The sequence below is a fragment of the Scomber scombrus genome, chromosome 12 (genome assembly GCF_963691925.1).
Source record: "Scomber scombrus chromosome 12, fScoSco1.1, whole genome shotgun sequence".
Lineage (NCBI taxonomy): Eukaryota > Metazoa > Chordata > Actinopteri > Scombriformes > Scombridae > Scomber > Scomber scombrus.
This window is the reverse complement of record NC_084981.1, coordinates 16,339,885-16,365,837: the sequence shown is the minus strand read 5'-3', so window position 1 is coordinate 16,365,837 and position 25,953 is coordinate 16,339,885. Positions and strand designations below refer to the sequence as shown.

The window sequence follows — 25,953 nt, the reverse complement described above, 5'->3', positions numbered from 1 at the left end:
TAATGCATTAATGCTGTTAAACATTAAAGGGAAATGCATTTCAGCATTTGACTAGCAAAGCGCTATATTGTTTGTTTGGATGCCAAATATCTCATGCACTGTAAGATCTCGAACAACAAGAGCTCCGGGTTGGCAGGTGACCTTCGTTAACAATTTTACATAAGTGAGCCTGCATCATCACAGTTGCTGTGTTTTTAAAAGAATCAGTTCAACACGAATGCCCTACTGCCTTTTGTATCGAAGAATTTCATTGATATTTCTTTTCAGTAGTCATCCCTTACTTGTGTCCTTGTTAATGTGAGACTGAAAGTGAAAGTAATATTACACAACATAGAGATCATTAAGTACTGACGAGTCTGCAACTAAAAAACTGTATAGCATCGACTCTATCTTGATGTGAGTGTGTGTGTGTGTGTGTGTGTGTGTGTGTGTGTGTGTGTGTGTGCGTGCGTGCGTGCGTGCGTGCGTGCGTGCGTGCGTGCGTGCGTGCGTTCTTGTGTGCCTGCGTGTGTGTAGTCCTGAACCCCAAGGGAAGTGGGAAAGTGAAAGTCCCCAGAGTAGCATCTCTAGATTGCTGTGACTCTGGGCAGAAACAGTCCCTGGTCCCCATTCTCTCATTGCCAAGGTGCAAACAGACAGTAGACTAATAATGTCTGGCACCTTTACAGAGACACTTTCAACATCTTTGACTCTGAGTCAGATCAGGAAACAAGATCCAAAATGAAGTAATATGTTTGAGCTTCTGGCCAAGGAAAGAATGGGAAACGCAGATCATAACCTTTGGGATGAAGGCATCAGGGACTGTTGTATCCTGCAACATGCACATGTGCCTTGTGAGCATTTAATAAGCATGCAGGAGATATAATTTTAGTCTCAGCAACAAGGGGACATACAGAGATAACTGTTCATAATATTGAAACAGTTTTGAGGGCATGGCAGACAAGAACAGCAAGGCTATCAGGTCATGCTGGAATTTCTTAACTTCAGAGTTTTTGCTTGGGCGGTTGGACCACAGTATATGTGTGTTACAATGTGGGTTATTGACACATGGAAGGGGGAGCAATGGAAAACACGAGACGCACACACATTGACAATGTTTTTGACTTCTGACTTCACACAAAGATTCTGACCTAGGATTTAAGGTGTCCATTTCAGGGCATTCCTATTTGTCGATTCAACATGACAACTGCCCTGATAATCTTCTCTTGTACTCTACCATGGCACAATATACTGAAACAGAAGCTATCAGGGCACTATGTTGAATTAGGATGTCCCATAGAAAGCACCATTTTCTTATATCCCTGCTAAAGCTTCCATGTTCAGCAAGAGTGTGAGGAAAAATGATAGTGTTGGCTCAAGTGTCAACTTTTGAGCAATAATAAACACTGTGCAGTTTTCTTGGAAAGGCAGGCTGTGCACAAAAACACACTCATCAAGGACTACAAAATGAATAAAGTGTCTCAGGATGATGAATTTGTCAAATTGTATAATTGTTTTTTGATAAGATTTAATATCCCAACACAGAAACACACATTTGGTCCTTGCATTTTTGCTGAACAGGTTTCAGGGGATTTGAGTTTCCTCTACAGACATCACCATTTATATAGCTATTATTGGACATGACTCTGGCACGGCACCACCATCTTGTGGCAATCTAATGCAACGACAATTAATACTAGGATTTGAAATGCAAAATACTGGTGCAGTGACATTTCAATTCTGAAAGGAACTGATGATCTCTGAAACCTCAGCCTGAGCTGAACAGGCACCCAGCATTTAGAGAGGGGCTGAGATCACAGGGAAGTGGGGAAAAGGGGGAGACCAGACTTTTTTGATTGTGTTTTGGCAACCTAGCTCACTAGGATTTGAAGAACTTCCCACAAGGACGTTTTCTGCTCTCTGAAAACACAGTCACACACAAAACTTCCTTTGACAGAAAGCAGATTTAAACCTCAGTGGTTCTTGTTAATTTTCTTCCCCTTGTGTTAGCTCTTCTATAAGAGGGTTCATGACTATAAGGGGGTTAATCATGGGTAATTACATAAGGCTTGCAGCAGAACGGCTTCCAAATGCCAAATATGAGTTTGGTATGATGATCAAATAGTGAGGAAAAACTGCAGAGTTCATCGGCCACATCCGATTCGAAGTCACACTCTATTTAATTGTCATTTCCAACTAGTCTGAGCATCAGCTGACTGCACCAGGGATGAGAAGGCCTGATGCTGGTGGGAGTTAGATTTCTGCTGTTTTGGTTTTGGTCTGGTCTGAGTACAGTGTAGAAATGAAAGACGAGGAGAGGGATGCAGAAGCTACACTGGTACATGCAACATAGATACAGTATACTATTTGTTGAGGGAAAAAAAACACTTGCACTGCACTCTGGGTAAAAGGACACCCATTTTCTTTTACTCACAATAAATCACTACCAGTGAGTAGTTAAAATAAAGTGGTGTTTTCCAATGGCAGCAGGGAAGAAAATACATCAAAAAGTGTGTCACTGGTCATAAAGAAACATGGAATAAACAACAGAAGAGAACATAACATGATAGAACAGAAGATACTGTTGGACAGATTTCCATTGCAGTAATAGAACTGTCATCTTTCTAGAGGCAACTCTCTTGTTAGCAGTGACTGTAATATGATAAAACATAACGCCATGTTCATCACTGAAGTTTGAGACATGAAGATATTAAGAAAGCAAACAAAAGTAAACAAAATAAAACTAGAGTGTGATAGGCCAGTTGATTCTATTGAGCTGACAGTGCCAAAATTGTCAGAATAATTGAGATGACACAGACAAAAGAAGAAAATGGTGGGTATCTATTTTAAACCCAGCTATGTATGAAACAAGCTGTTAACTATAATTGTGTGTGACCTTTTGTGGAAATACAAGGTATTCACCTGAATTATTTACCCACTGGCTAACATGACCTGACAAGTGACTACTGTACATAGGTCAGATAATATAAATGTGTTCCTGTCTTAATGGTGATGTTGTGTCTGCATACAAACAATGATATCCTTTATATCCATATATCCATTTAACATTTGCAAATGTTACTGGTCTATTGTGAAAAGTCTCAAGTTCAACAATTTAAAGAACATCATATTTAGGTGGTGGACAATTCATGATGTGTGTGTGTGTGTGTGTGTGTGTGTGTGTGTGAGAGAGAGAGAGAGAGAGAGAGAGAGAGAGAGAGAGAGAGAGAGAGAGAGAGAGAGAGAGAGAGAGAGAGAGAGAGATTGCAGTGACTGAGCTCAATACTCTCATAATTTACATATAGAAAGAATAAAATTAGAAAGGCCATCTCCCAAAATATGTTAAATATTATAGAGGAAGAGCTCATCGCCTCATGTAGAAAAACTATAAATGGTGCAAACCTCACTATTCTGACTTTTATTGCATATTTATTTTTTTTCTTTCAAATGGCTCAGTGGAATAGAGAATTACTCTATGTGTAATTTATTGTAAATTATGATTTCCAATGTCCCAAACATATTAAGATATTAGGGTGTATGTTAATGTTTTACCTGTACAGCTGTAGATGAATACAATTTCAGTTCTATCTAGTACCTCTCTCGCTCATTTCTACTCGTCCTGTATTATAGTTCATTTTGTGTCAGTTTGGATAGATAAAAGAGTGATGTAATGGTTAAACCAAAACAAAAACAAAACATATTCATGATAACACCTGAAATTATACCAGGGGAAAAAACAAAATCAGATGTTCAAGTGGGACCCATATTAAACCCTTTCCTACATTACAATGGTGTGACGACATGTTACCTTTAAAAACACAGTGCCACAGTACAGAGGAACAATGACACTATGACATATCTTTAAGTATCATGAGACAGAACAGACAGATCCACAGGTAGGTTGGGGGGGAGAGGGAAGGAGGGGTGTGGAGAACCAAAAGAAAGGCCCAGCTACTCACGTCGTTTGCAGCCACACTTCTTGATCCGTTTGGGGTCTGTGATGTCATCATGACAAGCTTTGCAGTAGAAAAAAGCTCTAAAAGAGACGCAGCATAAATTTGATCACTATAAACAATTTAATGAGCCCACTTTAGGGAATTTGTGATTTTTTTATGATTACCTCTTTACTTCTTTGGCATCACTGGCGATAAAGAATCCCAGTGTTCCCTCCTGCATCTTGACATGGTTGCCCGGGTTGATGAGGATGCTGGGTAATCAGAGAAATAGACATTTCATGCTCATTAACTTCTGTACAACACTCAACTCATGCACACAACATGCTAATCAAGAGGAATGGTACACACACACTAGAAGAAGGCTTAAATCAGACCTGGACTGTGCTTATCTGGACTGGGTTTTTGCCTCATTCTCAATCTCAACACTTTATCCCCACTCAAGAGTTTGTTGTTGAAGGGTTTGTTTTCCTGTGCTAGACTTTATGTAAGTTATCATAAACAGTACTAGTTATACACACACCTGCTCGTCTGAATTTGGTTAATTTGATGATTTTACTCACATGGATGGACAGAATGTACAACAATATGATCACACATTGAATTTTAATTATTTTCTTAACAGAATGATATTAGACTGCCCTAGGGTGAAAAGTTGGACAGAAAGAGGGGACAAGGGCAGAAAGAATTAAAATTATGGCCATGGAGTGGTTTTAGTCTCAGCACTCTGATACAGTCATCAAGTCAAAACAAATGTTAGCGTTGCTACCTGGGTTAGTATTTGACAGTGGTATGCCAGGGAATGAACAGCTCTTTTTTGTGTGGAAACTAGGCTGATTATAATTGGTGACTTTATTATAGTTCACAGGAATGCCTGAGGAATGGACTCAGACCTGAATTTCAACAGCCACATTAAGACAATTACAAAGTCAGCCAACTATCACCTGAAGAATATTTCAAAGATTAAAGGAAGAATACATCAAGGATAATGTCTCAGCAGGATTTGGAAAAATGTGTCCACGCATTATTTTCCAGCAGACTCAACTAGTGTAACAGTGTCTTTACAGGTATCCCTAAAAAGTCAATCAGACAGCTGCAGCTGATTCAGAACGCTGCTGCTCAAGTCCTCACTAAGACTAAGAAAGTGGATCATACCACTACACATCTCAGATTTTTACACTGGCTTCCTGTCTGTCAATGAATTGATTTTAAATTACAACTGTTGGTTTATTAGGTACTGATTTCTGATCTGCTACTATGTTATGAACTATCCAGACCTCTTAGGTCATCTAGGACATGCCAGTTTTCTGTCCCCAGTCAAAATTAAACATGGAGAAACAGCGTTCGTTTTTTAAGCTCCACATATCTGGAACAATCTCCCAGAAAACTGAAGGTCTGCACAAAACTCTCACTTTTTTTAAATCAAAGCTGAAGACTTTCCTGTTTGCAGCTGCCTTTTATTAAATCAAATTTGAGGCTTTTGATTCATATCTTATGCTGCATTGTAACTTTTATTCTGTTTAATCTGTTTTATCTTTATCTTATTTAATTCAAGCTTACTTTTATTTCCAATATTTTTTATTGTGTTTATTTATATTTTTAGATTGTCTTGTGTTGCTTTTACATCATTGTCATCATTGTCTTGATAACTTTCATATTTTGGTGTAAAGCACTTTGAATTGCCTTGTTGTTGAAATGCACTATACAAATAAATGTGCATTGCTTTGCCTTGCCTGGGAAATTCACATTGACAGAATAAAGACCAGAAGTGGATTAAGTCTGCTAAAGAGACAGTACAGATACTGTCCCATTGAAGTATAATAAGGAAATAAGTAGAATATGTCCAGTAGGATCAATATTGACTTAAAATTTCACATACAGCATTTTAAAACTCAATTGTTACCAATATATACTAATTAAAAAATAAAAGGTATGCTGAATAACAGATGCAGTTAATAATGTAACTATTTACACTTCTCATACTCTTTTTCTTATAATTTAATACCCTAAGCAATTAAAGCGACTGGCTGTATCATTCCCCATTAATTAGACTGAGACAAATAAATAGACACCACACACACATACTATACGCTCACACACACGCACACACACACACACCCTAGTCATTAATGGTTACCTGTTGGGCAACAATCATCAATGATGTGAGTGTGAACTAAGAAATCAAAACATTGAACCCACAAACCTTTAAAAGGTCATACTCCTTTAAATTTTGAGCCCAGATGAAAGACAATTAACTTTTGATTTTGCTTTCTTACTTTTTCAATTGAAAATAATACTCATCACATGGCTCACAAGATCAACTCGGGGCAACACATTTCTTACCAGTTTAATTAAAATCTTTTAATCAACCATTTGAGACTTTTAGTAATTCATTTTGAAGGAGTATCTTTTCTTTGTTCTTAGGCTCAGGGTAGAAGTAAAAGTAGGACATCTAAGAAAACATCTATCATAGTGCATCTTTCCTCTGGGCTCTGGAAAAGGTTACACTGGAGTCAATAAACAAAAAAGTTAAGGGAGCAATTGAATCCATTTACATATCGGGCTGCGATCAAATTGCACCAGTCATGCAGATCAGATTTTTCTTTCCACACTGCAATAAGTAAAATAGCATCTAACATTCACTCAAGATTGAATGGCCCCCAGAGTAGAAAACAGGCATTACGCCTGGCATGCTTTTTAGTGAAAATAAATGAAAGAAACAGTTCAAATCAAGACAGTTCCACAAACATTGCTGCCCAAATCTGAGATTTTCCAGGTGTATCTATCCAAGACATTTTTCTTCAGTCGGGTGCAAACTGGTGAATAGAAGCTTAAAAAGCATCCAAACCTCATATTGTGAGCAACAAGGCAAGCATCAACCACCTTATGTGATAGTGTCATAGCATGCAGTTACAAAACAGCATGAAGAGGACAATAATCAAACAGAAAGGCATAGCCACTGCAGTACAGGTATAGGGACAGTTACGTAGATGCAGACGGTTGCAGTAACTTCTGTGCAGTTGGATTGTTTCTCAAACACCAAACTGACAGGAAGTGACCTCACTTAAGAACATCTACTCGAGAGACGCACGAGCATGACTGCACATGGTGGCTGTGACGCACACAAAAACACACAAACGCACACATTCGCTCACAAACTCTCCCTCTCGAGGTTATCCCACACACACTTACACACACACACACACACACACACATACACACGCACACATGTGCGGAACGACATACATTTACAATGACAACATGAGAAGGTGATGGAATGCAAAAGTGAAATGTGGGGCAATTGTGAAAATTGTAGCCTAAAGTTATTACAATTTCAGTCTGGATAAACTTAATGCTATCCAAATTCAACAATTTCATGCCTTTCCTTATGTGTGAAATGATTAAAAAAAAGAAAATTGGTGAGGTGCTGCTTGTGTAATAAAACCATGAAGAAAAATACATGCTATTATATCAACCACTGCCTAGAGCAATGGCAGATAATCAGTCAAATTATTTCAAGATTAAATCCAAACTGCAGAACAACAGATTATCAGTGTTATAAATACCATATCTGAGATCTAAGATATGTGTATAAAAACTCCTCACTGATACTGAATCAATGAACCATGAAGTATTATTTGGCAATGATTTAAAAACAACAAGAGTGAAGTAATTAGCTTGACAAGTCAACATACAGCTGGGTAACAACTGAGCGACACTGAAAAAGAACTGAAAGTGAGAGAAATTAACTAAGCAAAGGACGGGTAAAGGACAAAACTGAAAAGATCAAATAAGAGGTAGATATGAAGAGGGTGAGTGTTGGGCCTTGGTACACCGACAACAGTAAAGACAAGGAAACAGCACTCCTACAAACATGTCCAATTTATCTATTCTCTCTGCCTGCAAAGAAGTTAGTGCATTAAGCACAAGGGACACCATAAAAAAAGAGATAGAAAAAAGAGGCCTGTGAGATAGTGTTTGGCAAAATATCCTTGGGGAAACTCCCAAAGTCAGAAGCTTTAAAGTGGTGGAGATTGGGTGGAACTTTGGAAGTAAGATAAGGTAGAGGGCATACCGCTTTCGGCTTCTGCAAACAACAAGAAAAAATCTCAAATCAAACAGTTATCATGAACATAAAAAAAAGGAGAATATGACCAACTGTTGCCAATGTTTGTATACCTATTTATGAGTTAACACAAAATATGGCAATATCAGTTAAATCATTCTTGACCAATGTTGAGGTCTAAAAGGACTGTTATATATCTACTATACAAAAAAAATTCATTATAACAGTTATCTTTTTGCAAGTGCATACTGTAAATGGCACAGAAAAGTATGGGTATATATTTTCTAGAAGACGTGGAAGTATACTAGAAATTAGTGTGTAGCATTTCCACATGCAATTATCAAAATCACTATAAAACTACCCCCAGAAAAGTATTATTTATAACAAAACTACCTGGAAAGAATGAAAACCACAAAGATAAGCCAACTGGGATAAATCCTAGTACAAGATAACACAACTTAACTATATATTTAACTAAATGATTATTATGTTAAAGTTCAGCTTGTGATGTCAAAATGGCCATTTGTGTAAACATCATTTACCATGAAATCCTGTCAGTACACAAACACATTTGACACAGGTGAATGGGGAAGGGTGAGTTGGATTTGGCAATTGAGATTACTGAAAAAAATAGCACTTCATGTTGTTATTGGTGATAAGACTGACACTGATGTAGAGTTAGTGGTTATCATACAGACTGAACAAGAGACAGTAGAATCAAGTTAAAGAAACACATGACATGGAATTCAAATTTGCAGCTAATTGGTCATTTAGGTGCAAAAGTATCTCTGAATCCACAGTACACTGTGATTGAAATGAAACAGAAGAGGGTTGTAAATGTTATGTTGTGACAGTTAAGTCACCTGTCCGAAACCAAATTTAAATCAAAACCAGACTATTTACATTTATTGCTGTATACCTGAAAAGTTTGATTATGCATATTGTAGCTACCTCCACCAAGGACATACAGTATTCTCAGTCACATATTTGTTTACCAGATAGGAGGATATCTCAAAAAAGCTGTTAACAGAATTTAATTAAAGGAATGAGTGATTAGTTTTGGTGCAGATCTGTATATTTTTCAAGAATAAACATTTCTTAACATTTTCTATTATTGAAATAATAAGCAAGAATACTGTACAGCTTTGGCATAGGTTTCTCTGATTGCTCTTTAGGTGTGTATAGTGATGTCACTGTCATTGCATAAGGTATTGTGCATCTATTATTTTAGAAACAAATTGAACTCAAGCTTTTAAACTCATATTGATATGTTGTCGTTAAAATATCCAAATGTGATGTAATATCAGCTGTGGTAAAAGCTGTAAATAGTTTTTAGGGAGAAAATACAAGATATTTTATTAGAAGATCCATTTGAAGCAAGTGACATACTAGTTATCCAAGTTGTACCTGATGTTACTGGAGGAAAGATCCGACATACAAACCTGCTCTCTCTCTGCTCAGACTTGTATTCGATGGCAATAAGCAACAGCTTCAGCTTCACGTAACACAGCCTGTAAAACATGTGCACTCATTAGAGGAGAGTGGATGACTGATGTTTTCAAACAACTTTGAAATTCAATTCATTTTTTCCCCCTTTAAACCAGAATTACAAGCTGCCTACCACTGACAGTAGGCTTGCCGAGCGGGGAATGAGTGGTACTTACTCGCAGACAGTGGGAAAGGAGAGGCCCACAAAGGCACTGGACAAATACTCTGTGTACATCTCATTAGCCACTCCTTCAAGGTAATACTTCTGCCATGTGTCCTCCTCAATCTGACAAAAAAATAAGAACGGAAATGTCACATGCAAAGTTTTTTTTTTAAAGGAAGAAAAAACCAACACTGTTTTTCCCTCCAATAGCGGCCCAATGTGGTCTGCAGATGTCTTTCCGCACAACATCAGCCTGGTCATTATATGCTGATCCATCATCTTAATGACATGAGAACAGTTCTTTGATAGAGGCAAGCACTTCTTAAATTTTGAGCCACAGAAACACTGAACAGATTCCATATGAAATGTCACAGTAAAATATGATGTGCCAGAATGTCTGAAAACACTCTGATGGAAGTTGTTCTCTGGACAAAGATATCAAGATTTCCCGGGAAACCTACTGCGTTTGATAGATCTACTCCATCTGTCAGCAGAGAACATACTGTATCCACTTATGGTAACCTCACCTCCAATCTCACAATAAATCATTTCATTTACCAAAATGCAATGTCTCTACAAAATGAGTGACTGAGACAAGGCAAGTTAATCTTATCCTCTGTGTTACCTCAATGAAGGACCTCATGGAGAAGAGGTTGGCCAGCATGGTTGACAGGCCCTGAGCCAGACAGCTCTGGGCAATGAAGCCCGCCTTTAGCTCCGCCAGGCAGATAGCATCGTCACCCTCCTTCCAATTCCAACTCGGAATGTTCAGCAGATGGGCCTTCATCACGCGATGCAGAGAGACAAGGTTACATGACACAGAAAATTACACAGAAGATTTATATTTCTTAAAGAAGTAGTTAGACATTTTGGGAAATACATTATTTACTTTCTGGCTGAGAATTGTTATAGATGAAAACACTGATTCCAGGCTCATATGTGTACAGTAAATATGAATAGAGCCAGCAGGCCATTAGCTTAGCTTGGCGGAAAGTCTAGAAATGGGGAAACAGCTAGCCTGGCTCTGTTCTACCAGCACCTCTTAAGCTCTTTAATCAACACTTTACAGTATATCTTATTTGTTTAATACATACAAAAACATCAAGCATCAAGATGACAATTCACCAATTTATGGTGGCTTATGTGTTGGTTTAACTCTAAACTGACCTTGACCATTAATTTAAGCTGCATCTGAAATCATTCCCTCCTTACTATATAGTGTGCTACATTTACCGTTTGCCATTTTATTTAAGTGTTCAAGTGCTGAGTGTATGAATGTATCCACTATATAGTGCACTCAAAAATTCCACAGTGGAACAAAAAATTAGTTTCTATGACATGAACTACTTTTTTGTCACAGTGTTCAGTGTATACTGTTACTTTTGTCCAAACTAAAACATCTTACCTTATTGTGATATTGCAACATCTGCGTGATTATTCTGATCTTGGGATGGTAGTTTTTGATTGAGATGACTCTACAAGAAGGAAAAGCAGGCAACAGACACATTGAACAACAAAAAGGTAATGCCTTATCTAGACAGTTTCCACTGATCTCAAAGTCCAGAGGATGTGGTACCTCATGATGTTGGAGGCGTCTTCAGCATCAGGATCTGCACAGTATTTATTGGCAAGGATTAAGCAGGCATCTGCTGACTCGATCTATGTGTGACGGAATCAAAGAAATATGTTAACATTAAAATACATGTCAGTATTTATTAATAAGCACAGAGTGCTTCAAACAAATTAAGTCTGTCTTACATTATCTCACATAAAATCTTTCAACAAATCAGTGGGTTTAACTCTGGCCAGTACCAATACAATTTGTCATACTACTCATCAAATTCCAAAGCTTTTTATCATTATTGTTCATGTTCTGACTCTGTCTGTTTTGTTTAAGAATTTAAAAAAATAACTGAAATGGATATTCATATTTTGTCATCCTTTACTGTTTTTACTATTTTTTTGTTTTATTATATTCTAAAAACCTGTAAATCACCTAAAATTCACTGAGTTAATATGAATTTTGCTCTTAATCTGTCAGTTTTAATCAACACTTAAATCTAACATCTGTTGCCTATAATTTTATCTCTCCAAGAGTCCTGTCACCAACTGTACCTTCACTCTGGCCAGATCGTGAGGGTTGAGAACAGATCCCTGGTAGAACTCTACTTGGGTAAAATGCCGTTTGAACAAGGCTTCCAGCTCAAGATTAGGGGAAATACTAGCACACACAGAAGGGGAAGAGGGGGAGAAGGGTTAATACATATACAGCTACCTTGTATACACAGGACGACTGGGCATTGTTTCAAGCATTGTGTTCAGTGCTAACCTACACATGGTGAAGTTAACTTACTTATGGAGAAAAACAATTTCTACATTGACATCATCCCTGTCCTTGTGTAGGAAGTCTTTGAGGAAGTTGGAGACACTTTCGAGGGTAATATGACCACAGACCACAATATGCCTGGAAGGGGGGAAGAAATCATCTTGAGTGGGCAACAGAAATCACTACAGACACTGGCATATTTCCCAATGATAATCAGTGAAACCAAAGCACACCAACATCTAACTCAAATTTAGAATGAAAAAAAAAAACTATATACATGTCAAGAAATGTCTTTTCAAAGCAAACACGTAACTGAATTATATCTTTTTTTTGCCATAAAAGTGAATATTTTCCCCCATATAATGAAAGTGGTTAAATTCTGCACGACAAGTGCAATCAAACACTCAACTCTGAACCACTTTAGAAAATCTAAGATATAATCACACAGCCCGCAGTGGTTGGAGTGTCATCCGTTCTTAATATAAAAACTATCCCTTTGGCCAAACCACCCCTTTGTGAGCTGAATGGATGTTGACAAAGACATGGACATCAATATGCTCATGCTTTTATACAGAACATTACTGAAAACTTTCAAAGTGATTTGGAGGCCCGGGGTTGACACAAATTCTAAACAGGACCTCAGAGTAATTGACAGCTCCCTGGCAAGATTCAGTAGTGCATTACAGCAGAGAGATCTGTCAGACGGTGCACAGAGATGATTACAGCAGTGAAGAACTGGGAGGTTAGATTGGAATGATTTCTGAGTTGAGGTTTTGTCCCTGTTTGCCCTCTGACCGCACTGTAGGCCAGAGTGATCAAAGTTTAAAGGTCAGCTGTAGTTGCACAGCAGGAACTCCGAGGTAAGAGTTATTTTGATCTCTGATTAAAGTATTGACTTTTGCAACAAATGTGGTGCTTCTGTAAATATTAAATGCAGCTGTCCCAAAACTGAGAGAAATCATCATAATCAATTCCAACATTATATATCAAATATTGTTGAAAGAAATGTTGGTTAAAAGGTTTTTCCTTGAAGCAAATTGATTTGTGATTTGTGATTTGGGTCTGTACACATAAAAATATAACTTGACTTGAAATTGTTAATGAAAATACAATTTTTGCTTGATTAATTTACAATCTATGTAAAGGTTTTATTTCAACCTCCTGCTTTAATGTTATTAAAGGACTATTGTGAGTCCGTTTAATAAAAAAGTAATAATAGAAGTTGTTTTATTAAAGACACTTGCAAAGTAATACTAATGGCACTATGAGTATCAGTATTCAACCATGATATGCTATTTAATCAAACTAATCTAGTGGATTTAAGACACTTTATATGCTTCATTTGCACGGTGGTAAGTTGAGCCACTCTTCTGTAGTTAAATGTAAATGTCACCAAGTCCTTCTGCCAAACCCCTAAATGAGAAATCCAAACATGCTCAATAGAATCCAGCCCTATATTGACATGGATTAGTGTGGACACTCAGCAGACACCCTAATTACCCTATGGAGACCTGTAAGGCAATCTGTGTAATGACAATGGTCTTATCCTCTACTTAGCAGGATGTGCCAGGAGACAATTGAACCACTTTAGTTTTAAGTGCCTGGGTACTGGACAGCTTTGTATGGGTATATGGTTACGTTTTCCTAAAATTAAAAATAACACTGTGGTCATATTTGTTCAATGTTCAAGTTCTTATCATCATTCTCGATTTGTTATGACAGGTTTCCTTCAATCCATTATGATGCTCTTATACACAAAAAGGAAGCTCTGGCTAAAACATTAACCTTTAACAGTTGACATCTAAAATTGTAAAGAACATTACTGAAATCTGACTCAATTTGGCAGGTATGAAGGAAGTAGAAATCTTTATTGATGTTAGAAGAGAGCCATAGTCCAGATCACTAAGTGTTCTGCTATCCTGAACTAGATGGACTGGGTAGGGCTGAACTGAAGTGGACTTGGCAAAGTGATGTGACAGACATATGGAGGGAATGGCAGTTCCTAGATGTTACAGGACATAATGGTCTTCACAGATGTCGCCTCTGTCCTTTAAAGGAATCTAATCAGCAGCCGTGATGGCATGGTTGGCCAGAGTTGAGCAAATGGCCGTGTGGTCTTACAAGCTGATGAGCTGAGATGTCAGTGGGCAGCCAGCAGTATTTGGCACAATATGTTTCTCATTTCTAGAGACAAAAAACATCAGTCATGTTTTCCTATTCCCAGTATCCAGATGGCCTTCTCAAAGGGTTGAGAGAATATATAGATTTATTTGCCGTTATATTTGGTTTGTGTGGGTTCAACATTAGGTTAAGAATCTCACACACACTAAAGCCCAAATCTGAAGGTGTTATGCATGTACACATATAAACACACGCGCACATTCACACAGGCACACATGAAGTGCAGTCTTTCAATCTCAATAGGTGATTTATGCGAAGCAAAACTTTCTTCCTCAAACTGTTTCCACCCCTTGAGTTTCAGTGTTTGAATTGGATCTACCGTTGAGATATTATGCTTCAATTAATAGACATCATTAAGGTTGGGCTGCCTCTACTAAATTTTTCCTCTCTCAGAGTGCCACAAGCAGCATTAAATTCAATACTGAGATCATTGGCTAGTAAAATAGGATATAGGGACAGGATATGGTAGATAATTCAACCATTTATAATTGCCTCATGAAGAAAATACATCCCCCTCTGGTTAACTTGATTATACAGTTACGCTCAAACTATAGGAATAACTAAAACAAAAATTTAATTAAAAAAAAAAAAAAGTAGAGCACTCCAAGGGCACATATTTGTACAAGGAAACAATACACATCTATCAAGACAATTAAATAAAGTGTGGCACACAATCACATTAAATGCAACAGGGGTATAGAGCGTGCACAAAAAACATGCAGTCGGGGAACATCCCAGGATGTCACTGGGGATGCACTACAGTACAAAACGGAAAAACAAAGAGCTCAAACATCAGCAACAGAGGTCACTCACTTGATACTGCTCTAATCCTTAGATCAGTGATGAAACTTACTGCAAGAGTCACCATCAAAACTTTACGATTTGTACAACTTCAGTCCCATTTTATTCTTATATTACCTTTCAGAGAATTATATCCTCAACAAGTGAAACTGAATCTCCTGCAATAAATGCAAACAATCAACAAGTCCATGTGCAGTCATTGCAAGCTTAACAAAATGATGTGTAGATACTGCACTTTTTCTTAACAGTGCAATAGTATGCAGACTTTGGAAACTCAGTCAGATGTATATGCCTTATCATTATGTAAGTATGTGCATGTGTTAAATGCCTGAACGTGTAAAAGTCTTTGGGTCTGCCTCAAGTTGCTAGCCCTCACACACACACATAAAACCGTTCAAAGGTGTATGACAGAGTTCAGCCAGGTTTGTAGCCAATTTTTGTGCCAACCCCTCTGCTGAAGTTGGGGCTAATGGAAACCATAGTGCCGTAATGGAAACCACAGGGCCCCAAGTACAGTGGGCGCCAACAGAATGCAACGCTTGTCATTATTATATCAGCATACACAGGCTGAGTGCGGTCACTGGGCTCATGGGTGTATGCTACACTGCACAGACTAATATAAGCAACACTAGCATGGAACAGAAATCCAGTCAAGACCCAATGTGAGCTCCTCTCACTTCCAAATAACCTTCAAGGTCTGTTTCAAATGACAGCGTCCAGGCAGAGAGATGTAATAAGGGTTAGTTCACAATGTGTCATGACCTCATTGTTTGTGAGGTCTGTAATCAGTCGGATACTTGTAATCTCTGAATCTCATTTCAATGATAGACTTCTTTTTTTCTGACGGCTGCTAAATGATAACGCACTGAACCCCGATGGCGATCCTAAACCCACATAACAAGCCGGTTTTGTGCATGTGTCAGGTCTTGTACATGTAAACACCAAATGCATACATATCTATATGATTATGCAAAGAGCCTGGTGCCACTCTAAGTCTTTGTATTTGTGGCTATCAAGTGATTGTTTCCATATGTTTGAACTGTATGTCTAACCAGATGGAGGGTTGGAAGGTGGTGTGGAAGGAGAAAATAAAGTGTGTGGGAGAAACTATCCTCAGTTTTGACAAGGGCTTCTCTCAACACCCATCTGCAAGTCTACACTGAGGTCACTGGCCAAACATAACATTTCATCAATCTTATCTCAATGACAGGCAAACATTATTGAACAAAGGCTTTTTTCTAATGCTTCTTTCTACCTCTGACTCCCTAGATTCCACACGCTTAACAAAGTGACTGAAAACAATGGGAGTAAGTTTGGAAAAGAGAAACAGAGTGAAAAAGACAAGACAGTATAGTAGTAGGCACTGAGTGCCACAGAAGAAAATGAGAGGGAAAGAGAAGACGGGAAAAAAACACTACCCTTCTGTGTGCTGAATATCAGTAAGGTTTGAGCCACAAGGAAAGGAGAACATTACTGCACAATAAGCATTGTGGTAATCTTGTACAGTACCAAACAGTAAAATGACCACAGTGTCACACTGCACTGGAACCTCTGCTGTGAGAGGCCAATCACACATAAAGAATAGGAGCCTCTGGAGACTAACTCCATCACCACACAAACACAAGAACCACGCAAGCACTGAGAGAACCAAGCAGGTAAAGCAAGCCAAAAGCAATTGAGAGCCTCCAATGAGAGCGAGGCAACCAGCATTCAGGGTGTGGGAGCTGACTGAAGATCAGGGCCAGAGTCATGTCAAGCATAAATGATGCGATGGGCTAGCGATGACAGACAACAGGAAGATAGCTTTTTCATAGAGTTCCCAATCAATGAAAAAGCCATAAATCTGCAGGTCATAGGAAACATGCCAGCAATGGTGCAGTTTATTTTTTTTAAAGTAATTCCATTAAACATGCAACAAACTCAAGCAAAATTAAACAAGAAAAGAAACAATATCCTGCAATGGTCATTGAGATTGATGATACTTAAAAAGACCACCAATAATAATGCACTTGCAGATTTTTTAATCTTTCTATTTTCTTGTGCAAAAAATCCTTAAGAAGCGGATAGTAGGGGTTTCATGACTATTTTCTTTCACTTTGATGGATGATGATCCTAATTCATCCCTATAGGCAAGACAGTATTAATAAGGGACTTGATCTGAATAGAAGAAAATGGGACAACACATATTACACAGATACATTGCATAGAAGCACCACAGGTTAATAAACTGCAAGTCTAAAGTGTAGTAGTCATGAAAGCTCTATTTTCCAAATTAAATTAAAGCTCAACACAGGATGTTTCAAGGAGGACAAAGAAAATGAACAGCACACAAATGAATTCAGGAAGCTCTGAGTGAAGGACAGAAAGAGGCAGATATAGAGAAAGGTAGACAGAGAAAGAAGACAAGGACAGAGAGAGAGAACGAGTGAAAGAAAGAGTAAAGGGGCATGGACATGTGTGTCCTGATGGCCAAGGTCTCCAGTCACGCAGTGTGACTTGACGTTATAATGTAACTTTACTGTTCTAAAAAATAAAGTTAACTAACCCCCAGTAACTATAAACCTTCAGGGAAGGGGGTGCACTTGAGTCACACAACCACACCTTGTCTGGATTTCAACTTACTTTCTGCCTCGTGTTGAGTTATAACTCCCTCCGTATTTCTTCCGATTAAGGATGAGAGCAGCAATTTCTGGCACGTAGCGAGCAAACATGGCCTACATGCATGGAACAGAAAAAAGAAAAGGGCATGCAGAGAGGGTTCTACCGCACACAGAAAAACAGCAGAACCATCTGGAATACTTACTTTCTCCCATTAACCGCACTATAGGAACCACCATATTTCTTGCGGTTTCCTATTAACTCTATGATTTCAGGGACGTAGCTGGCAAACATGGCCTAAGGAGAAGATAGAAGACAGAAGAAGAGACTAAAAAAGAGACTACTACGCTGCAGAGTGGCTGATGGGGAAACCGGTGCATCAATCCAGATTTCTGAGGGGAGAAAAATATTACCTTTGCTATCTAAATAAGGTTTAAGAAATTCTCTCTCATCGTCCATACAGACTTGCTAAACTTCACAAAAATGAGAGAGATCTTATACCAAAAAAAATCTTGTTTGCTGTTGAAAAAATAGCCCCAGTTTTTAAAGGTAAAGGTTTAGGAACAGGTTTTGTTAGTGGGCAATAATTTTGTCACAGTCTGTATTAAGTCTGTGATAGCACCCAAACCCTTTTTGGATGACAGAACTGCGTTAAAATCTGAGGGAGAATAAAAACCTATGTGCCATGTTTTGTCCAACAAACACAGATGATCTGGCAGGTTGATTTGAATAGGCCCACCTGATGGTCCATAGCTGCAAAACACATTAAGACTCATTTGTTGGGCTGGAAAATGAGCTGGATGCATTTTGCAAAGTTTTGCAGCCTGTTACGCTAACACAGGGTTGTGTTAACCAACATTAGGGTACTCACTGACACTACTCATATAGGCTTACATCTACAATAAGAAACCAAGAGGTTCCCATGCCCTTGTGAATACATACTTAAATCATGCTTGGAAAGTTGACTTATACATTCCCAGAAATAATGTGAAATGACCTGAGTTAGATATGATCCCTGGCTTTAAAATGTCTCCAGCCTGGAGTCATTATTCAGCCACTGCTGCTGATAGAAAGCAGCTTATGGTGCTAGCTCTAAGACTTCCAGAGCTCTCAGCACTGAGAAAAACACACATCCTATCACCATGGTCACAACACGGTACACATCCACACAGCTGCAAGTCATCAGTGCGTACTGGTAGCTGTCCAAATACAGAATACAGTAACTGTGATCTGCCTAGATCCTCAATTTTCTGTAAATGAGGATGGGTCTACAGTGTGTGTGTGTCTGGGTATGTATGTGTGCGTATGCGCACTCACAGGTGTGTGCACCCAGGCTTGTGTGTGTGTAAGTTACTGTGCTAGTGGGAGCCCAACAGGACGCTAAATCAGAGGAAGGTGAGAGGGAGGGGGGAGTGGGAGGCTGCTGTTGCTATGGTAACAGTCAGGCTGACCTAAGCCTCATCTCCCTGCCCCTGTGTTTGTTGGAATTGTGGGAAAAGACACGGGAGGAGGGGTGTCCTGAAACCGCAACTGCTTCTAAAAGAACAGTGACAACATTATCAGACAATAGCTTATACTCTATTCAAACAAATACAGAGATGACACATGAGGGGAGGGACGAAGGAGCACATAGTAACTACAGTAGACAAGATACAGTAGGCTAAACAGGAGGATACAACTACACTGTGACAAAGATACAACATTTACTAATACAGGCCACATAGTTCTAACATTTTAACAGCACCATACTAAAATATCATAGAATATACATAAACATATTTAAAATTAGTTTGCATTGATCTAAAAAAAATTATATAACTGTCGAGACTTTTATGCATTCTATTGATGGGGACAGGCAGGATTTAGGAAGGAATAAGAGGCATAAGGGAGCAAGAAAAAGCCTGATTTTACCAAACCACCAAGGATGAAGAAGACCATGAACAGGCGTCCCAAGGTGGTTTTTGCATAGACATCCCCGTAGCCCACTGTGGACATTGTCACCATCAGCAAGTAGACACATTCCCAATAGGATAGAGATTGGGAGTTTTGGAAGTTTTCCCAAGGATCCCCTGAGTTTTCCACCTTAAAGGAAAAAGGAAGAAGGTGGGAATATTGAGACATGACCCTGACATGACCATAAGCACCAATTTGTAAACAGTATCTTTGCTTGAGTCCTATTCTTTATATATTGAGCTTAGGCTGCCATCTGGTGGTAAAAGAGTGTAATAAACAGATAAACAATAAATGTACTTTGAAATCATTTCAAATACATTTGAAATTTACTGAAGAAGAAAAAACACATTACACACAGTCATAAGAGTTTTATTATTATTATGGAGCATTTTGACTCAAGTAGATAGCATGGCAGTAGATAGTGATACAAAGTATGGGTAGGCATACACCAAAAGTGTCTGACAAGAGACAAGTTAAGTTATATGGGATCTTTCAAATATTGATTCGAAAAAGTTTCACTGAAAGTTTATTTACATGTACAGTATCTTGGTGCTTGTTGTTAATAATTTATCCTGCCTCTACCACTACATACTTGGGAGTAGGGATACACTGTACCTGTGTATCAGCGATGATAATGTCTTTGCCTAGAGTATCATTGATTGGACATGAACAATCAACATTACATACAGTCTCCTCTTCAGTGTCATGATAAAACTCTGTATTTTCTGTCAGCTAAATTCATCCAGTCATGGTTGGACTGATAAAATAATGCTAACAATTGTAAATACTGATTCCAGTTCTACACAGTGAGGTATGACGACTTCAAATTTATGAAAAATGCTGGGGTTTTGGATCAGATGGGAAGAGGGGTTACATGGAGGCGTTAGTTACCTCCCAACTGGCTCATTAATCACTGGACCCCACTGGGCCTCCCATCTGTCCACTTACCAAATGTATAAATCCAGCAGCTGTAAGCCAAGTGCTTATGAAGATGGAACACAGGTTCACCAGCTTGATGGAATTGCTGAGTAGAAGAAGAACCAAAACAAACCTCAAAGACATTCAAACCGTAGTGACAGGAATAAAAAGAGAGTTATGAGTTAGTGAAAGTAACAACAGGGATCACTCTGACCTGACTCACAATAACTTACATTTAGAAAAGTTGAAATGGGGATTAAATTCGATCATGGGCATATCATTAAACAGAGTATTGAAAAACTGTACAATAAAAATGATGAAAAGGAAAATGAAAGGCCAAAACATACAGACTGGGTCTGAATAATTAAATTTAACTGCCAAGTCTGCATCACAAAGTAAGATTTAATGAAAGGTACTGTATATTAGTGTAATACTATATAAGGTGTGATAATTACATTTATATCACACCATAAACATAAATTTAAAAATTCAACTAAGATAACTTGTAAAATATGCTGAGGGCATGGTGAAATCTAAGCAATTGATACCACATACTGTGGTAATTCCACATGATATATGAAAAAACTAATTGTGTCAGCAATTTGTGGAAAGTTCAAACTGGCCTCATGGTTAGACATACTGGGGTGTCTGCAACAGTGAATGTACTATTGTAGGTGGATGTGTTTGAAGAGGGCTTTATACTAACCTTGTTTTCAAGATATTCAAAAACTGTAAGATTTCCGAGAACTGTATCAATCTTAGGGCTCTCAGGAATCTTAAACCTTTGAGAAAAAAACAGAGAAAGACAGACAGAGAGAGGCACATTAAAATAAGTGCAGAACAACTGAACAACAAAAACAACTGATTCATATGCATATTGAGTACATAAGTTAGGTGTTTTCTTAAGGAGGATTATAGTGGCAGCTGAGAAGAAATACAACTAAATGTTTATGATGAGATCAGACAAAATGGTCTACATATTTTTCTACAGCATTTAAACATAACAAAGCATAGCACTATCAAGTTCACAATTGAGTCTGTGAGACACAAGAGCTTGAAAGAAAACACTTTATTCTAAATGATGTCTTGGATTTATTTATGAATTCATAAATGTTATATGGCCTACTTTACATGAGCCTCAGTCTGAATCCAAGAGCAGCTCGCTGAGGGATTACAGAACAATGTGACACCTGCCTCATTGTCTTTTTACATAACACAACTGATCCCATGAAATGTGTGCGTGTACTCATGTCTGTGGTTGAGTGCGTGTGTGACAAAATGTGATGTGAATTCCTATTGAGACAATGTCTGCAATCAGTACTAGCTGCAAACGTGGCCATAAACTCATCACCACACACTAAAAAAAAAAAAACAATCTCAACCAACTCTAACTGTAAAACAACAATCAAGATCTGGATTAATTAGGTCATCATCATAAGCAACTTCTGAGCACTAGCACTCTTACCCCAGTTGGAGAGGATGCATAAACAGGACCAGACTGAATGGTAAGGTCCTGCCTGCGTTCCCTTGTCCTCATGTGCATGATGGCCCTGTCTCACCCTGTACCCATTCTGAAAAAGATCACCACAGGACTTCTTTCGCCTCCATCTTTCTTGGAGGGTGTCCAAATTAGTGTCACTGTGTGTATGGCGGTACATGAGCAGTTTAGAAGGAATCATTGTTTTAGACTTTAGAAAAAACATCCAAGGAATTCTTCTGATCAAGATAGGAATTAAAAATATGTGATCCAAAAAAATCAAGGACTAATATTCCAAAAGCCCCTCTGTAAAATAACAAGAGATAATTCCTGATAAAAGCAACACGGGAAGCAAGGCTCTCTCTTTCCCCGCTGCTGCACCACCAAAAGTTCCTTGTAAAAAAAACCCCACCTCAAATACAAACAAATATTGCAAAAAATCGATGGTCACTGCTGCAGACAGTCAAGTTAAAACAGACCGCTAGACTTGTATTGTTTGTCTAATCGTGTCAGATTTGCGAAGGATTGTGTCTCCGTGAGCAAAATGTCAGCTCTAATATAGGTGGGGGTTTTTTTTTCATTTTCTACAGTGCCTTTAATCCCCACAACCCAAACAGATTTCACTTTCTCATGCCCCTTTCAGTGCTTCACTATTAACACTTATTAAGCTTTGTCCACATCAACACACAGCTGTGTTGAATATATTTTATTAAAAAAAACTGCACCCTGCCAGGGATAAGAAGAGATGGGAATAAAATGAAAATAATGTCCAACAAAAGCAATAATCATCACTTCAGAAGTAGCGTCCTGTTTCCACATGGGAAATTTCAAAATATCTCTACAACAATAAGCTGCTGGTAACGGCTATTGTACAGTTCAGGACTGGGGTCAGTTCTTATTACTTTCAGCTCAATCAAAGTGCAGTAAATCTGATTTGTCTGACATGTAAGAACGTTTGTTAGAACAGGGATTGAAACTTAATTCAAAAATCATCTTAAAAGGTACTTCTTACTATTTTAGAGCACTAATACCTTGTTATTATAATGTTACTAGTATTATTTGTATCTTAAATTGCATGCTTGTCAGGTTGTCCCAACACGTTTCCGACACCGGAATTGGAGGAGGTTGTCTGATCATTTCTGTAACTTTCCAAAACAGACAATGCAACCATCATTTCCAATTCACAAAGTCATTGGCCAGATGTGCGGAGGTGAATAAGTAGGCCTCTTAAACTCTTATACTATCTTCCATTATCATACTACATTAAAGCAAATGTGTATTTCAAATGTTTGAAGTCACGTTGTATAACTCTCTTGGGGAATCACCTGAGGAATGTTATTCAGGTATTATTCCTTTTTAAACAAATGTATAGAGTTTAAGACAATATGAATACAGTAGTGTTTGTGCTTGGCAGGACTGTTTATGTTTTTTATGCAAAAGGTTTAAAAAAAGCAGACCATCTTTGGCAATGTAACTTTGGAAGGGGGCATGTAATCTACAATTTGTTTTTTCTATTTAATTCTTATTTCTGTCTTGGAATACATTTAATTACTAGAGGTGTATGTGTGAAATGTTGTGTTGGATACACACACAGAAATTATTGAAAAATATGAATAGAACTTGTCTGCATCATAGTATAGTAAACAGAATTGCTAATTTTGTATCCATTACTGGGGTATTAATATTACACTGGACCAAAACAGTGATGGCCTCCAACACTGAAATGAGTGATACTGTACAGCATTTTACAACGTCATCATTAGTACAGTGGTGTTTGTGTGTTTGGTATGTGAATGTGTTGAAAAACTCTCAATGAATTTCTGGTCCCTGAACAAACACTTCTGTATGAGAAAATCTCTTTCCAACACATGCCAAAGCCTCTTGCACAAACAACCGTTGCACACACGTGTCAGCTGGCCAGATGCTCATTCAAAAGGTTTTTATGATCTGTGCCCACTCTTATTTCATTGAGGCTTTGGAAGCCAGAGCACAGCCTCTCTGTCACATGTTCTGGCACAGCAGCCTACTGGGACCTTTTATCAATCAGCAGTCTGGGATGGTTCATCTGGGATAATACTGACAGTCAACCCAGCCAGGATTAGATTATATGATGCTACCCTGCACCAAACAGACACACACATTCTGTTAGCGCATGTAGCACTTGTTGGTACAGGACATTCATTCTGTGTAGACAGAACACACATATTAATGTATAATTTTAAAAGCAGCAACTCATATTCACTTTTTACTAGGTTTTAATTAGAATACAACTCATTGTGTATAAAACATTGCAAACATGCAGTGTAACGAGAAGCCTGGATAACAGCAAAGAGGCTTAAACTTCCCACAAATGAGTTTCCCTCCCATTAATGTACATGGAGGCTTCCTGCCAGCGACTGAAGGGCCATATAAGGCAGATGAACTGATTCCAATGTCAGGTACTGTAAGCCTCTTTCAGCAGCAGAATACAAGAGATCAACAAACAGTCTGCTAGAGTACCACTAGGAGGCAGTAGCAGGTTAGAATAAAAGCCATGACTGACACAATACTGTACATTTTCAGAGCCAGTACAACTTCAAATCCCCAACATTTACGTTGATACCATATAATATTGACATCAGTAAACTTGGGATAAATGATCTTTCAATAAGCTTTGTATTCCAAAATCATCCAAACCCAGTGCAGTTCCCTGTGGTTTTTATAGATTGAGACTTAAAGTATGGAGTTAGCTGGCGAGGTGTGAAAGCTGTAAAGAGCTGGGGCTCAGTAGCCACAGTTGCTACAAGCATATTTCAAACAGCCATATGCTAATACTTCACCACTAGGTCTCTCTAGCAATGGCCAGTGCAAGATTAATTCCCTTTTCCTAGGAAGAACTCTGCATGCCCTCTTACATTAACCGCACATCGTTCTCCTCCTCTTAGTACAATGTCCAATTTGCAGAGGCAGAGAGAACATAACTTTAAATGCATGCAGCATATACCTCCTCGGGTACAGAGTGGGTGGCTACACTACCACACAGGTCAGGGCAGAACCCCTATTAATGGTCTTTTTTTCTTTTTTTTTTAACAAAGCACACCTCCACTGGTTCTCCAACAGCCTTCTCATGCAGGACCACAGCTGAAAGAGTAAGATACAGTAAGGTACTGTAATTATGATGTATTACACTGGCTGTGGTGTATATTCCCCAGAAGTGAACAAAAAGAAAAGCTGAACTAGTCTATTGGGAATGCAGAGCACAACGCATATTGTAACAACTAACCTGGTTTTCTCTAACAAAGACTGTTAAGGGACAGCATATACACTTAACTAAATGAAAGTAGCACCAATTATGGATCAGTCTATCGATTATTAGCAAAATCATTATGGTCCTGAAAAGCTTCCTATGGGAAGTAAATGAAGATATATAGGGGAGAGCAATGATCTTTATGGAAGTAGCAATGTCATTTTTATATCAGTGAAGGTTGCCATATGAAACCAGATGAGGAATAATGGAGAAATGTTAATTATGATCATTTCCCTAGATTCTTTTATTGATTAATTGTGTTTATTTACCTGTCACAGCAGGGTATTGTATGTTCTAATTTCCACAATAATACAGGATATAAGTTACTAATCATGAGTCTTGTCCCAACTCATCCAAGCATGAACAAACACTTACAGTGTCCCCATTAGTATTCTGGGAGCTAACACCAGCCTGTTAGGGTATGCTATATCCTCTTGCAGATCAACACACTGTTAATTTTATAACTGAGGCTTTGCAACATTTTATGCAGCCTTTAACATGTGGACAACCACACCACCAGTAAACACACACTTAAGTCATTCCAGTGGGAGTTCTGTTACTGTACCGTGCTGTGGTTATATATGACCGACACTGCAAAAATAAACATGCTCTTTAATGTTTGAAGGGGATGCCACCTGATATACTGTGCTTGTAAAAATAGTCAGTGATTTTAAAAAGTAAATTAATAGTACTGGAATCTAGAGTATCTGCACAAACAATAAATTGACATTTCTCAGCTGCTGTCAACAGTATACACAAAGCTG

At 38.3% G+C, this 25,953-nt stretch overlaps 1 protein-coding gene across 6 annotated transcripts in view; it reads right to left on the bottom strand.

Annotated features, from left to right (window-relative positions):
- Nucleotides 1-25,953, bottom strand: part of kcnma1a (potassium large conductance calcium-activated channel, subfamily M, alpha member 1a) — a 136,708-nt gene that overhangs the window by 29,929 nt on the left and 80,826 nt on the right. For 3 of the 6 annotated variants that reach the window (XM_062430900.1, XM_062430901.1, XM_062430903.1), the window contains exons 6-19: nt 21,133-21,208; nt 20,457-20,532; nt 19,467-19,637; nt 17,761-17,852; nt 12,003-12,113; nt 11,765-11,870; nt 11,226-11,308; nt 11,055-11,124; nt 10,275-10,430; nt 9,663-9,772; nt 9,441-9,509; nt 8,008-8,019; nt 4,100-4,186; nt 3,939-4,015 (exon numbers count right to left, since the gene is read on the bottom strand). In XM_062430900.1, the coding sequence (XP_062286884.1) occupies nt 3,939-4,015; nt 4,100-4,186; nt 8,008-8,019; nt 9,441-9,509; nt 9,663-9,772; nt 10,275-10,430; nt 11,055-11,124; nt 11,226-11,308; nt 11,765-11,870; nt 12,003-12,113; nt 17,761-17,852; nt 19,467-19,637; nt 20,457-20,532; nt 21,133-21,208 (1,296 nt within the window). Of the gene's footprint in view, nt 1-2,413; nt 2,423-3,938; nt 4,016-4,099; nt 4,187-8,007; nt 8,020-9,440; nt 9,510-9,662; nt 9,773-10,274; nt 10,431-11,054; nt 11,125-11,225; nt 11,309-11,764; nt 11,871-12,002; nt 12,114-17,760; nt 17,853-19,466; nt 19,638-20,456; nt 20,533-21,132; nt 21,209-25,953 lie in introns of all 6 variants that reach the window. The other 3 variants (XM_062430898.1, XM_062430902.1, XM_062430897.1) reach the window with 2 other exon arrangements.